General features: G+C 39.6%; 3 protein-coding genes across 3 annotated transcripts; 2 read left to right on the top strand and 1 right to left on the bottom strand.

Annotated features, from left to right (window-relative positions):
- Positions 1-1,518: 1,518 nt before the first annotated feature.
- Positions 1,519-2,013, bottom strand: LOC113279330. Its single transcript, XM_026528023.1, has one exon. The coding sequence runs from the start codon at positions 2,011-2,013 to the stop codon at positions 1,519-1,521; it is 495 nt and encodes a 164-aa protein (XP_026383808.1).
- A 687-nt stretch (positions 2,014-2,700) lies between these two features.
- On the top strand, positions 2,701-4,733 carry LOC113279328 (protein FAR1-RELATED SEQUENCE 5-like). The gene is made up of 3 exons (XM_026528022.1): positions 2,701-2,793; positions 2,906-2,976; positions 3,950-4,733. The coding sequence occupies exons 1-3, from the start codon at positions 2,701-2,703 to the stop codon at positions 4,731-4,733; spliced, it is 948 nt and encodes a 315-aa protein (XP_026383807.1).
- A 204-nt stretch (positions 4,734-4,937) lies between these two features.
- Positions 4,938-6,678, top strand: LOC113279327 (protein FAR1-RELATED SEQUENCE 5-like). Its single transcript, XM_026528021.1, has 3 exons — positions 4,938-6,141; positions 6,429-6,499; positions 6,640-6,678. Exons 1-3 carry the CDS (start codon positions 4,938-4,940, stop codon positions 6,676-6,678), a joined length of 1,314 nt encoding a protein of 437 aa, XP_026383806.1.
- The last annotated feature ends 7,003 nt before the right edge of the window (positions 6,679-13,681 follow it).

The raw sequence follows: 13,681 nt of genomic DNA, 5'->3' as shown, positions 1-13,681 counted from the left end.
GCCACGATGATGGGAAGAAAAACCAAGGAAAACACATCTAGAGGACCGAGGGGAAAGTTTGTGTGGGGTGGTGGCGGAACGATTAGGATAACAAAGGCAACCAAACGTACGTAGGTGATCATACGTCGGTTGGCGTTGGTAAAAAATTAACACAGGTGAGGTGATGTGAAGAACGGTTGAGGGAAGGATGTTATGGAGATAGACGGCCATATGGAGTGAATCGGCCCAATATTTGTATGGGATAGAAGCATGGTACATGAGAGTGCGGGTGATGTCGTTAACACGACGAATCATACGCTCCGCTTTCCCATTTTGAGATGAAGTGTGAGGACAGGAGAAACGAAAGACTAAACCAGCGGTTTGAGAGAAATTGTGAAAAGAAGAGTTATCGAATTCACGTCCCATGTCGGACTGAAAGCATTTAATATCACGCTCAAATTGAGTTTTGACAAAAGACCGAAACTCCAAGAATTTGGAGTAGACTTGAGAATTGAGTTTCAAGGGATATACCCATAGATAATTAGTATAATCATCCAACAATATAAGATAATAGCGAAAACCAGTATCAATATGTGAAGGACAAGTCCATAAATCACTATGAATAATATCAAAAGGAGCAAAAGTGAAAGAATTTGAGTCATAGAAAGGTAGACGAACATGTTTACTAACTTGACAAGAATGACAAAGTTTGGCAGACTGTTTCTTATTACATTGAATTAAAGAGTGGGAACGTAAATTATCTAAAATAGCTTGTCCAGGATGGCCAAGACGTCTGTGCCAGACATCAAATGAGCAGGCGGTAAGAGACAGGGGAGGAGACTGGGATGGTTTTGAAGTGGGCACGGCAGAAGCTGTGAGAGGATAAAGTTCCCCAGAACTATCACAGCGAAGAAGGATCGTCCTCGAATTCAAATCCTTCACAGAAAAACCATATGGATCAAATTCAACAGACACATGATTATCAGTAGTGAATTTACGAACGGAAATAGGGTTTTTGATAATATCAGAAACAACGAGAGTATCTTTGAGGTGAAGAGTTCGGGAAGATAGATTTATAGAGTGGGTACCACTGGCCGTAACTGGGATAGAGTTGTCGTTGCCAACTAAGATGGATTTAACATTGCGAGTGTTGAAAACAGTGTGTAACGTACCTGGATCCGCAGTAATATTTGAGGTTGCACCAGTGTCCATATAGAACGTGTCGTCCGGTGACTGCAGACTCATAGAGCTGTAAGCTTCCGCAAAGTCCGAAGGATGCAACATATCTGTGGAAGGAATGGCATATGTTTGGGCCTGTCCATAGGCAGCAGCTCGTGGACGCTGTTGGGTCTGGCGGGAGCGAGCTGGAGAAGGCCCGCGGAGAGGAGCAGTGGGCTTCCAGTGGGGGACGGTAGGGTATGGGCTTGGAGGTGCAGCCCAATAAGGCATATAGGGTGTTGGGTATGCTGGGTTTGGGTAGACTGCAGCTCGTGGGTTATTGGGCTGACGGAACTGGGTCGGGGTTGGAAGAAGTGGGGGTTATGCTGAAAGCTGTTGGGTTTGAGGGCGTTGATGGTGCTGATTCCGCTTGCTGTAGCCGGAGCGCTGAGGACGCTGTCCTGTGGAGGAACCGGTGGCTGCTAGGCCTGTAGAAGAAGCCATGGAGGTTTGTTGTGTACGACGAATTTCTTCGGTGCGCAGTTGTGAACGGGAAGCATCAAACGTTGGCATAGATTGTTGAATGAAGGACGCAACAGTGTTGTATTCCTCCGGAAGACCATTGACAAGTTGGATAACTAACCGTTTGTCATTCATGGGGAAGTCAAGATCATTCAATCGATCCGACAATGACTTAAGCTTGTCACAGTAGTCATCAATGCTAGCACAATCAACAAACTTTAGATTGAAAAATTTACTTTCAAGTGTTGCATCACCATTACCTTTGTTATCTTGAAAAAGCTTTTGAAGATGATCCCAAAGTTCTCTAGCGGTTTTTCCGGATTTCAAAACCGTGAGTATCAAGTCCTTGGCCATGGTGGAGAACATCCATTGACGGCACAAAGCGTCGAGTTGAGTCAAGATATTTTTTTCAATCTCGGTTGGTGGTGTGGATCCATCAATGAGGAATAGAAGACCGTGAGCTTGAAGATGTAGTTCAAAGAGAAAAACCCATGAAGAATATTCATCCTTTTTGATATCAAGGAGAATAGGGATTAGGGTTTTTATGTTTGTCAAAGCAAAGGCTGGATGCTGGGATTTTTTATCACCTGCCATGGATTTTCTAGGGTTCTAGGGAAGAAGGAGAAGAAGGAGAAGAAGGATCGGTTTTAGGATCATGATACCATCTTGGATTATGGTAAAACTCTCTCCCCCTTCCTTGAGGGAGAAGGGGCAATATATATTATTATTATTATTCAATGAGAATATTCTGGGTCCTATAAATATGGCAAAATATAATTTATTACTACTTTCTACACGATGAGTTAATTACGAAGCGTACTTAATTAAGAAAAAGAGGGAGTAAGGGATTGAAGGTTGAAGAGCATTCTTTCTCTATCGCTCGCTCAACAACTTCTCCAAACTCCGGTTCTTGTCAAAGCCAATCAACCGAAGAAGCTCTCATGAAGTCAAAATTCTTATGCAGGTCTATGACTGGAACGTTTGTAATGGTCGAGGTTGCTGCAGTCTAGTTCGATGCCATTGTAAGGCCGATGCCTCATAATGGACGATGAATCAAATACAGATGACAATGGAAAAACACCAACAGCTAAAATTCCTCAGTATCAGCAAAGTCTCATTGTCTATGAAAAACAAGTCTAATATATCGTACGATGATAATTAGGCAGTTGTTTTGATAATGTATTTTCACATGATTCATGATAAGGGTCTCTACAACATCCCAATGTATTTTTTACATTATTTCAAGTATCCAAAGGCTAACGATGAGCCAAAGCCTTACAACGATGATTCACAATCCGGTGGGGGTGCTCCAAAGACGTACGTACGTTGATATAAAGTCTCGGGACGATGTGCAAAAAATTGGAAGACGGTGAGAAAAAATCCGACGATCAACAAAGATGATCTTTGATGACAACGATCCAAGGACCAACGGAGATGATGGGCAGTACTTATTAACGGTGAAGAGTGGTATATCTCATTACTTCATACTTCTAATTGATTATGGTGAGATACATACTTCTTATCGGTCATACTTCATACTGCTAATTGGGTATATATACTTCATACTCCTTATCGGGCATGCTTCATACTTCTTATATTAAGAATACTTAAGAGATGGAAGGTTGAAGAGCCTTCTCCAAGGATCGATGTTTCTTATTTCCGAAGAATGCTTCAGAATTTTTCTTATACTTCTATCCTTTAGTGACCATTACTGTTACTTCGTGTCTTTCCACGACGACGATGGTTCACTTTTGGTGAAGACAAAGAGCTACGATGATCCAATACCGAAGACGATCCAAAGCCTTACAAAGAAGGTGTAGCAATGATGTAACCCCCGAGAAATTTTTTGATGGGGGCGAAATCCGAAGGGGGTGTGGGGGACCAATCACAAGCCGGCAGTTTTTCTTCTTAATTTGGACGGTTTCTAACTAACTTTAATTGTGATTGTACACTCCCAAATTACCCCTCCATTAATTCCAGAATAAATATCATCAAATATCTAAAGTAATAACTAACCGGTCAAACCAACCGATGATATATGGAAACAAATAAAACACGATCTCACTGATATCTCACTCCCTCATATTGAAAAGATCTTTTGAAAACCTGAAATTTGTTTTCCTCTGTTATTTACGGTTCTTCAAGCAGAGGTAAGTTCTTGATCTAAACTCTAAGACTAATTATTCACGATCTCACTGATATCTCGTTCTATATCACATGGCTATGCTATCCAGACATCTATATTTTTTCTAAATTTTAACCAATTTATAACTTATTTTTCTATCAACAGAATGGAAGAGCAAGAGAAAAGCTATTCAATTGATTTGAATGAAACTGCTGATCCAGGAGAATCTATATCGGAGGAGAACTATGTTCAAACAATTACCGAAGTGAGTGTGGTTACTGGAAAGCCTATGGAAAATGACGTAAACATAATAGGAAGAACCTTCAAGTCTGACGATGATGCATATGAATTTTATAATGCTTATGCAAGGACAGTTGGATTCAGCATGAGAAAACAATCTGCTTCAAAAACAAAAGCAGATAAAGAAGTTATGGGAAGGATATTTTGTTGTTTGGGTGAAGGAGAACGCGAAAAACACCCTAGGGGGACACCAACTAAACCTCGAGCGCTGACGCGAACTGGTTGTATGGCAAGAATGCAAATTAGGATTAATGACGACGAAACATATTCTATTGTGAGTTTTGTGACGGAGCATAACCATGAGCTTTCTTCCCAAGATAAGGTGCATTTGTTGCGATCACAAAGAAAAATACAACCTGCTCAAGCTACTTTAATAAATAATATGGTTTCTGCAGGATTTGGAGCAACTAGGATTTTTTCGTATATGAGCGAAGAAGCAGGAGGGCCGCAAAATCTTAATTTTACTCAAGAAGATTGTAATAATTTGGTGCAGGAAAAACGTATTGATTATCTAAAAGTAGGTGATGCGAAAGTTCTTTTAGCTTATTTCAAAAGAAATCAAAAAGAAAATAAGTCATTTTTCTACACTATTCAAGTTGGCGATGACGACCGTATTATGAATTGTTTCTGGTGCGATGCTAAATCTTGACTAGATTATAGCATTTTTGGCGATGTTGTTTGTTTCGACAACACATTTAAGACTAGTGGTTATGACATGCCATTTGCACCGATTGTTAGGGTGAACAATCATGGTCAGACTATACTTTTCGAATGTGTTTTACTAAAAAACGAGACTACAGATTCATTTGTATGGTTGTTTGAAACATTCCTAGATATAATAGAAGGAAAAGAAATGAAAACTATATTCACTGATCAGGAAAGTCATATGGCTACAACAATTAAACAGGTATTTCCTAATGCTCATCATCGTTTGTGTTTATGGCATATTTTTCAGAATGTTGCTAAGCATTTGTCGAATATATTTGGTACTCATAAATCATTTTCAAGTGATTTTAGAAAATTTATTTATGATTACGAGACTGAGGATGAGTTTTTGTTGGGCTGGGAGCAATTACTTGAAACATACGACTTAAAAGATAACAAATGGTTGAATAACTTGTTCAAGTTACGTGAGAAATGGTCACAAGTATACGGAAGAGAACATTTTTGTGATGGTATGACAACCACTCAAAGAAGCGAGAGTATTAATAATTACTTCAAGAAATACTTTAAGAAGAAACAAACTCTTTCAGAATTTGTGGTTCAGTCTGATAAAGCAGTGGATGTGCGGCGTGAAAAGGCTAGAAAAGCATACCACAAATCTGTGTCGACGCAACCAGACCTGACATCAGTATGGGAAGTAGAAAAAAAAGCGGCTGAAATATATACTCGAAAGATTTTCAATGAATTCCATTCGGAACTTCTGAGGCTCATTGATCTTTATTTTGAACTCGATACTGATGACGGAACAACAAACATATATAAAGTATCATCATATATTGGAGAAAGGGAGCCTCGTACAGTACGTATCACTTCCTCTAACCTTACATTTCAGTGTAGCTGCAGAAAATTTGAATTTTCCGGTATATTATGTGCTCATATCTTGAAAGTACTCCGCCATTTAAAGTTATCTGATCTCCCATCTCATTATTACCTAAAGAGGTGGACCAAAGAGGCGTCAAATATTACTATAGTATTTGATTCTCAGGTAAATAACATAATGGTTGATTGCGATCTTTCGCTATCTACACGTTATAGTGAGTTGTCTCACTTAGCATTATCGGTAGCTAAAATTGGTTGTGTAAATGAGGAACTAAGTATAGTTACAAAACAAGCGTTATTGAGGGTTCTAGAAGAGATTAAGTCTCACTCGACGACCCAGCCGAGTAGCATGGAAGATGTTTATGAAAGGAATTTGCTTGAAAGAGATGACGAAGATATTCAACAAGTGAACATAACTGTTAAAGATCCCATTCGGGAAAAAACAAGAGGAGAGTCTTCCAAAAGACACAAGGGCGGTCCAGAGAAAGGAAAAAAAGGGAAAAAAACTCGCAAAGGTATCACTTGTAAATTATCCTGAAATTAATTTGTTGTAAAATTTATTTCGATTTTGATTTGCTTTATAAACTTCATTTGAGATTTAAATTTCCAGTTCACTAAGTTAGTTTCTCCACTAGGTCTGTTCCCTGCAAAAGGGTGTCATTTTTAATGTTCTAGACTGCTAGAGCAGTAGTAAAATCACTGAAATAGATATTAAGATGTTTTATAGATCTTCCATTTCCAGCAAAATCACTCCACCGGTTTGGTTTTACATAACTAATATATGTGATGGAATTGTTGACAGGTACAGGTGTTGTTGACAAGTCTGATCCTTCCAAATCTGACAAGGAAGCGGCTAAACTTTCTTGGGATGGAGTAACAAACAACCAGAAACTTGGGCATGGGAAAATAATCCCAATCCCTGCCAAGAAGAAAATGTAGCTTCCTTTTATTGTTTTTGTAGTGGGTATAATCCCCTGGTTTTAGAAGTTATTCTTCTGTGTGTTTGTTGTCAGGCTTTTGCTGTGGCCGTTGTAGCACTTTCTCGTGCATAGATTAAACAGTATAGACTTCATTGTGCTTAAATATGATTTTAATTAGAAATCTAAAGCTTTGCTATTGGTGGTGGTGATTTTAACTACAAAACCAAGAGATAGAATATTGCTTGTTTTCACATCTTCATTAATGTAAGCATCAACTTTATAATGGTGTTACTGTGTCCATTAACATTGTCTACTTCCAATTCCATGGTCTATAATGACAAGTGGTATCCACCAAATGACTTTCCCTTCCAGAAACAAAGCGAACCAACTTGATGAAAGTGGTTCATAATTTTTACTTGATAAAAAGATCTTTTCAATATGAGGGAGCGAGATATCAGTGAAATCATGTTTTATTTGTTTCCATATATCATCGGTTGGTTTGGCCGGTTAGTTATTATTTTAGATATTTGATGATATTTATTCTTAAATTAATGGAGGGATAATTTGAGAGTGTACAATCACAATTAAAGTTAGTTAGAAACCTTCCAAATTAAGAAGAAAACTGTCAGGCTTGTGATTGGTCCCCCACACCCCCTTTGGATTTCGCCCCATCAAAAATTTTCTCGTAACCCCCGGTCATCCACTCCAAAACCCGACGGTGTACCTTCGGTCCTATAGTTCAGGCTAAAGCTCAAAGCAACAGAGTTACACGAAGGTTACAAGCATCAATTTTGGCGAAGTCCAACAAGGGTGCAAAGCCGAGGGCGACGACGGTGTAAAGCCAAGGACGATGATCTAGGTCCCGTAATGATAAATCCAGAAGGTGATACGTTTAATGACGATCAAGATGAAGAATATATAACCTGGCGCGTAACTCTATGATGTTACTGTGGAGATCGAAGTCCATTGACGATGATGCAAGGTCTGGTGACGATGATGTAAAAGCTCGTGATTCTCATGATTCCGATGCATGCAACGATGAGATGATTCCGATGCTAATGATCCAGCTGATCCGAAGTACTCGAAGTTAAACCAACCCCTCCCCTTTTAACGTCCGCAGTTCTGCTCGACGCTCCAATCCAAAGTCGCAGTGTAGCAGCTATGTAACACCAGCGTAGCCAGACTCCAGTATGACCATGACGATGCAAAGTCCAGTATGACGATGACGATACAAGCCAACGATGATGCAGCTCCAAATATCCACTCCAACGATGCACAATTGTGCAACAATAAACAAAAGTCTGATGCAGACTATGCAAGCCAGACGACGAAGAGCCAAGATCCTACGAAGATCTCCGAAGACGATACAACCCCAGCCCTCAGCTCATGGTAAAGATTTCTATGGATGGAATGCAAAGTTTAGCTTGTGGTAGCAACTCAAGCTTAAGCAAAAATGACCTCTACTTACAGCATAGCCCAGTTTAATATCATCTATCAGAACAATTCTTTGTTCTACTTTCTTGGAGGCGTGTCAAGGACCCAATAAGTACGAAGGTGCATGGCCGACGATGCAAAACCTCGTAACGAAGGTGCACAGCCTTATGGAGAAGGTACAAGGAACAATTTACCTACAACTCAAGTCTAAGAACGATGCAGTCCCGATCCCAGATGGAGTGCCAAGCTAAAAGGGCTTAGCTCAAGCTCGGTTAAAGACTATTGTTGGAATACATCTAAAAGATACGACATAACTCAAGCTCTGGTCCTCAACCCGATGATGCGAAGTTTTCTGACGAGGTGCCAAAGTCCGAAAACGGTGGACCAAAGCCCCATGATTCATATTCTGATAACAATGGCGCAGAACACCAGATTCCGATAACTGCTCCTCGTCTCTGACGCTGCAGATACAATGATTTGGAAGGAGTTGCTGCTTCAAAGCATTAAAGACCTGGATGGTGCGGGGAAAGTCTACCAATGGAGTCAAAGAGGAAGTAGCATAACCAGATCCACCAGCGATGCATAAAGCTGATCAATGAGCAACACATTAGCAAGTTGAGAGCAAAGGCTCTTCGACTTGGGTGATGAAGTCGGTAAAGAATATGGGCAATCACTTTTACTTTCACAAGCTTTGTCAACCAGCTTCACAAACCAAAAGGGGGCATACATACATCACACATAACTAAAGAGTTTGCAAATACTTACTCTTAAATTTTGTATACTTTTCATAAAAGACATACATTTTGCAAATCCAATGCACACATTTTTATGAATAGTGCATACATTTCTATGAAAATTATTTCATAAAAATTGCACACGTTTTGAAAATTTAATACATTTTCAAAACATTCTAAGTAATGCATACATTTCATACACTCTGAATAATGTATACATGACATACATTTTCGGATACTATTGTATACAATGGAGGACCAGGGCAAGCACCACCGTCCTCAAACCATCATATTGGGTAAAGTATTTGCGTGCAATCTCTTCGGACTCTCCCATAAGTGTCTATGAGTGTATGATCAGGGGAAGGCTACCATAAGAAAGAAATATCCAATATGACATGCCTTTGGCAACTCGGCGGAACGAGTGTTTGCAAAACATTCAGTTTTACACGTCTCCGGGAGATTCTCAAACTCCCACCGTTCGGTAATTTCCTAGCCTGAAATTAGCCAACGGGATGACAGGTTCAAACACTCATTTTGCCTCTGCGACCATGAATTTATAAATTTTCATAATACAAGGGCAAGAACAACCATATTATAAGCATTTATATAATAATTTTTATCATTCATACCATGAATTCAATTTATTGCTTATAACATACACTGATGCTTTTATGACAATTGAGACTACACAGGAATGTAGTAATCCTAAGCAATCTGATGCTTACTCACTAAAGCCAACGAGAAGTCACTATTGCACTCTCAAACCTACGGAATGGATCTGCTAATACCCACATTAAGGCCTCCCACTTGGACCACTTGGAACTATGATGAACACGCCGCTGATTGCTATATAAAACCGACGGCTGCTATCGATTCCACTCGTACCACCGCTACTGCGACTCTGCCGAAGCACCCCGATGCTCAATCAAGATGGAGGATGGAGCGAAGCCCACTGCTGTGGAGATACAATGTTGCAGAATTCCTCCAACTCGAAGTAAATGAGAAAAAGCTCACGAGCAGGCGAAAGAGGGCATATCCCGACGCGAAAGGGAAGGTAATAATTCCCAGCAATCCAACAAGATCAGTAATACCAACGGACACACAAGATGGAGAGTAGAACGAAGCCAGCGGGGTGACAAAGAGCCCAAGCCATTCAACAAGGGGCAATACTTCTTATTACTCCTTATTGAGGGTTAAGAGTGGTATTACTCTCTTATACTTCATACTTATTATTGGGAAAAGAATTACTCGAAGGATCGATACTCTTCACTTTTTATACTTGATGCTGCTTCTTGTCGAAGAGCACTTACTGCGGAGTTCCTTTTATTCTTATTATACTTCTATTCATTATGAATTGGTCATCGTTACTTCCAGTACTTCATGTACATGACGAGAGATGATGATGCTACAACCGAACTTCTGAAAAATACAAGAGGATGCGTGTCGAGAATTGATAATAATAATTTGGTGTGTTTATTCTTATTCCATAAACATATATTTATACAAGCCAAGACTTGGGACTCAAGGAACAAAGACTTTCCTAACACACATATAATTCCTTTTCCTAAACCATATCTAAGACTGTCTATCTGAGTCTTAAACAAATTCCACCTTTAAGAGACTTATATATGGAATACTTTCCATATCAGTCTCAGATAGGTGTCTTAATACTCCCCTCAAGACGGAGCATGCAGGTCACAAATGCCCATTTTGGACAAAATTCCATGAAACTGAGCTTTCCCTAATGATTTAGTGAAAATATCCGTCAATTGCACTTTGGTAGGCGTGTAAGAAGGTGATATAATCTTCCGCAATATTGCAGCCTTACCAGATGACAATCCACCTCTATATGCTTGGTACGTTCATGAAAAACTGGATTTTTAGCAATGTACAATGCTGACTGACTATCACAAAGATGACTCATTCCTTGTGTATGTTGAACTCCCAAATCTCGGAGTAATTGTTTTAACCATGTCAATTCACACGTTGCTGCCGCCATCGAGCGGTATTCTGCTTCAACTGAGCTACGTGACACAGTGTGTTGCTTCTTAGTCTTCCAGGACACTGGCGATTCTTCAAGAAGTACAAACCAGCCTGTTAGAGAGCGCCTAGTTAGAGGACAACTTGCCCAATCTGAGTCACACCAACCTCTCAAGTTTAGACTACTATCCGAGCGCAGCAGAATTCCTTGTCCAGGACTCTTCTTCAAATATCTAACCACACGCAGTGCGGCTTCCCAATGCTCCAGTCTAGGTTTTTGCATAAACTGAGACAAAGTATGTACAGAGTAAGCAAGATATGGTCTTGTGACTGACAGATAAATTAGACGTCCAACCAGTCTTCTATATTTCTCCACATCATTGAGCAACTCACCTTTTGCCAAAGCAAGACAATGATTCGTTTCCATTGGAAATTCCGCAGGTTTTGCTCCCAACAAACCTGTTTCCATAATAATATCCAACGCATATTTTCTTTGGCATATGTAGAAACCTTGTTTACTACGAGCCACTTCCAAACCTAGGAAGTATTTTAATCTTCCCAAATATTTCATCTTAAAACATTGACCCAAGTATGTCTTAAATTTTGTATGCTCAACTACATCATTACCTGCAATAACCAAATCATCAACATACACCAGTACATTAAGTTGCATCTTTCCCTTAACCATAGTAAAGAGAGAATAATCTGAGTATGATTGACGAAACCCATAATTCTTCAATGCGGATGACAATTTTACAAACCAACACCGGGGAGCTTGTCGTAGACCATATAAGGATTTCTTCATCCTACACACCATATTCGGATTACCCTTGGCAAACCCAGGGGGTATCTTCATATACACTTCCTCCTCCAAATCTCCATGAAGAAATGCATTATGTACATCCATCTGATGAACTTCCCACTCTTTAGCCGTCGCAACGGCCAGAAACATACGAACAGTTGTCATCTTCTCCACTGGTGCAAACGTTTCATTGTAATCTAATCCTTCAACTTGATGATTTCCAAAGATTACGAGTCTCGCTTTTAATCGTACCAACTTCTCGTTCTCATCATACTTTTCTGTATAGATCCACTTGCTGCCTAGTGCCTTTTTACCCGGCGGTAACTCTGTCAAATCCCATGTACCTTGTTCTTCCAATGCTCTTATTTCTTCTGCCATTGCTTTCCTCCATCCTGGATACTTCATTGCTTCTCTGAAACTTTTAGTCTCAGACTTTGCATTTAGCGCTGCAACATAAGTTGTATGTATTGCAGAAAACCTATCACAACTAACATAATATGTTAAAGGATAAGGTGTACCTGAGGACGACGATTGTGCGGAATGAGTTTGATATGTACTATTTTCTCGAATGGTGTGTGTCACAAATCCTTTGAGCCTACTAGAAGGAACCTTCTGACGCTTACCCTTACCCATCTCTTCTCCTGATGTCACATCTTTGCGACTACCAACATCTTCTGTAGCATTGACATCCCCTTCAGTCGGTTCTGGAGTAACTTCTTGTGTGTCTGCGACTGCGTCTGCGACCTCACCTATGCTCGTGACTGAGCTATCCTCATCATCGCTCCAACTCACATCTGGACTGGATGGATGAGTCCCTGTCACAGCACCTTCTGTATCCGTCTCAATCGAGTCTCCATAACTCGACAGATCCTTGACAGGCGAAGCATTAGGACCCGACTGTCCTTTCTTATTCAAAACACTTTCCATATCAGTCTTATATGGAAACTGATGTTCATAAAACCTTACATATCTCGACACCAGAAATTGTCTTGTGTCCAAGTCATAAACTTGCCATGCCTTCTTACCAAAAGGGTAACCAAGAAATATACATCTTCTTCCTCTACTTGCAAACTTATATCCTTTACTACTTTGATCATGCACATAACACAAGCATCCAAACACCTTCAACTGATTATATGGAGGTTTCTTTCCAAACAATATCTCATAAGGAGTTTTATTGTTCAGAATAGGTGTAGGTGTACGATTAATTAAGTATGCTGCAGTCAGTGCACATTCTCCCCAAAACCGTATAGGCAAATTCGCTTGAAATCTCAAAGCCCTTGCCACATTCATTATATGATGGTGTTTTCTCTCAACTCTTCCATTCTGTTGAGGTTTACCTACACACGATGTTTCAAAGATTATCCCATTAGTCTTGAAATAAGCACGCAATGCATTAAATTCAGTTCCATTGTCACTTCTAACAATTCTGATTTCTTTGTTAAACTGTCGCTTTACCAGAGCAACAAAATTACGAAATATTAATTCAACCTCAATTTTACTTTGAAGTAAATATATCCACACACCTCTTGAAAAATCGTCTACTATTGTCAGAAAATATTGAGCTCCACATGATGAATTTATCTTATATGTACCCCATAAATCTATATGAACTAACTCAAAAATACAGTTTGATTTACTCAGACTCTTAGTAAAACTACTTCTACGATGTTTTGCTCGTGGACAAATATCACAAACATCATTATTCTTCTTTATTAATCTACTCACTCCTTGTAACTTCTGTAAAACTTTTTCTGAAGGATGTCTCATTCGTCTATGCCAGAGATCATATGTACCTTCACTCACGGCCATAACTTCAACCTGAGGCACACCACAGAAAATATATAGTCCACCTTGTCTCTCAGCCACTCCAATCATCCTCCTCGTCAACCGGTCCTGTATCAGACATAAACTATTAGTACATTGGATAATACATCTCATCTCATCAATAAGTTGTGTAACAGAAATTAGGTTACAAGTTATCTGAGGCACATAAAGTACGTTATCAAGTCTCAATCCACCAGTAAGAATCACAGTCCCTATTTTCTCAGAGTACGCATATTTTCCATCAGGCAATCCAACGGAACTTGCCTTAATATCCCTTACATTTAACATGTCACGTATTTCATACGTGACATGGTTTGTTGCTCCTGTGTCAACAATCCAAGAAGTTTTATTCTTTTTA

This window comes from Papaver somniferum, chromosome 5, assembly GCF_003573695.1.
Source record: "Papaver somniferum cultivar HN1 chromosome 5, ASM357369v1, whole genome shotgun sequence".
NCBI lineage: Eukaryota > Viridiplantae > Streptophyta > Magnoliopsida > Ranunculales > Papaveraceae > Papaver > Papaver somniferum.
Note: the sequence above shows the minus strand (reverse complement) of the source record. Positions and strands in the feature narration are given on the sequence as shown.

Excerpts from the sequence above, each read along its gene's own strand:
- LOC113279330 (XM_026528023.1), bottom strand. The coding sequence starts at position 2,013 with ATGGCCAAGGACTTGATACTCACGGTTTTGAAATCCGGAAAAACCGCT.
- LOC113279328 (XM_026528022.1), top strand. The coding sequence starts at position 2,701 with ATGGACGATGAATCAAATACAGATGACAATGGAAAAACACCAACAGCT. Across the intron at positions 2,794-2,905 it reads TCATTGTCTATGAAAAACAA|TATCCAAAGGCTAACGATGA; the intron begins GTCTAATATATC and ends CATTATTTCAAG. Across the intron at positions 2,977-3,949 it reads GGTGGGGGTGCTCCAAAGAC|AATGGAAGAGCAAGAGAAAA; the intron begins GTACGTACGTTG and ends TTCTATCAACAG.
- LOC113279327 (XM_026528021.1), top strand. The coding sequence starts at position 4,938 with ATGAAAACTATATTCACTGATCAGGAAAGTCATATGGCTACAACAATT. Across the intron at positions 6,142-6,428 it reads AGGGAAAAAAACTCGCAAAG|GTACAGGTGTTGTTGACAAG; the intron begins GTATCACTTGTA and ends AATTGTTGACAG. Across the intron at positions 6,500-6,639 it reads CTAAACTTTCTTGGGATGGA|GCTTTTGCTGTGGCCGTTGT; the intron begins GTAACAAACAAC and ends GTTTGTTGTCAG.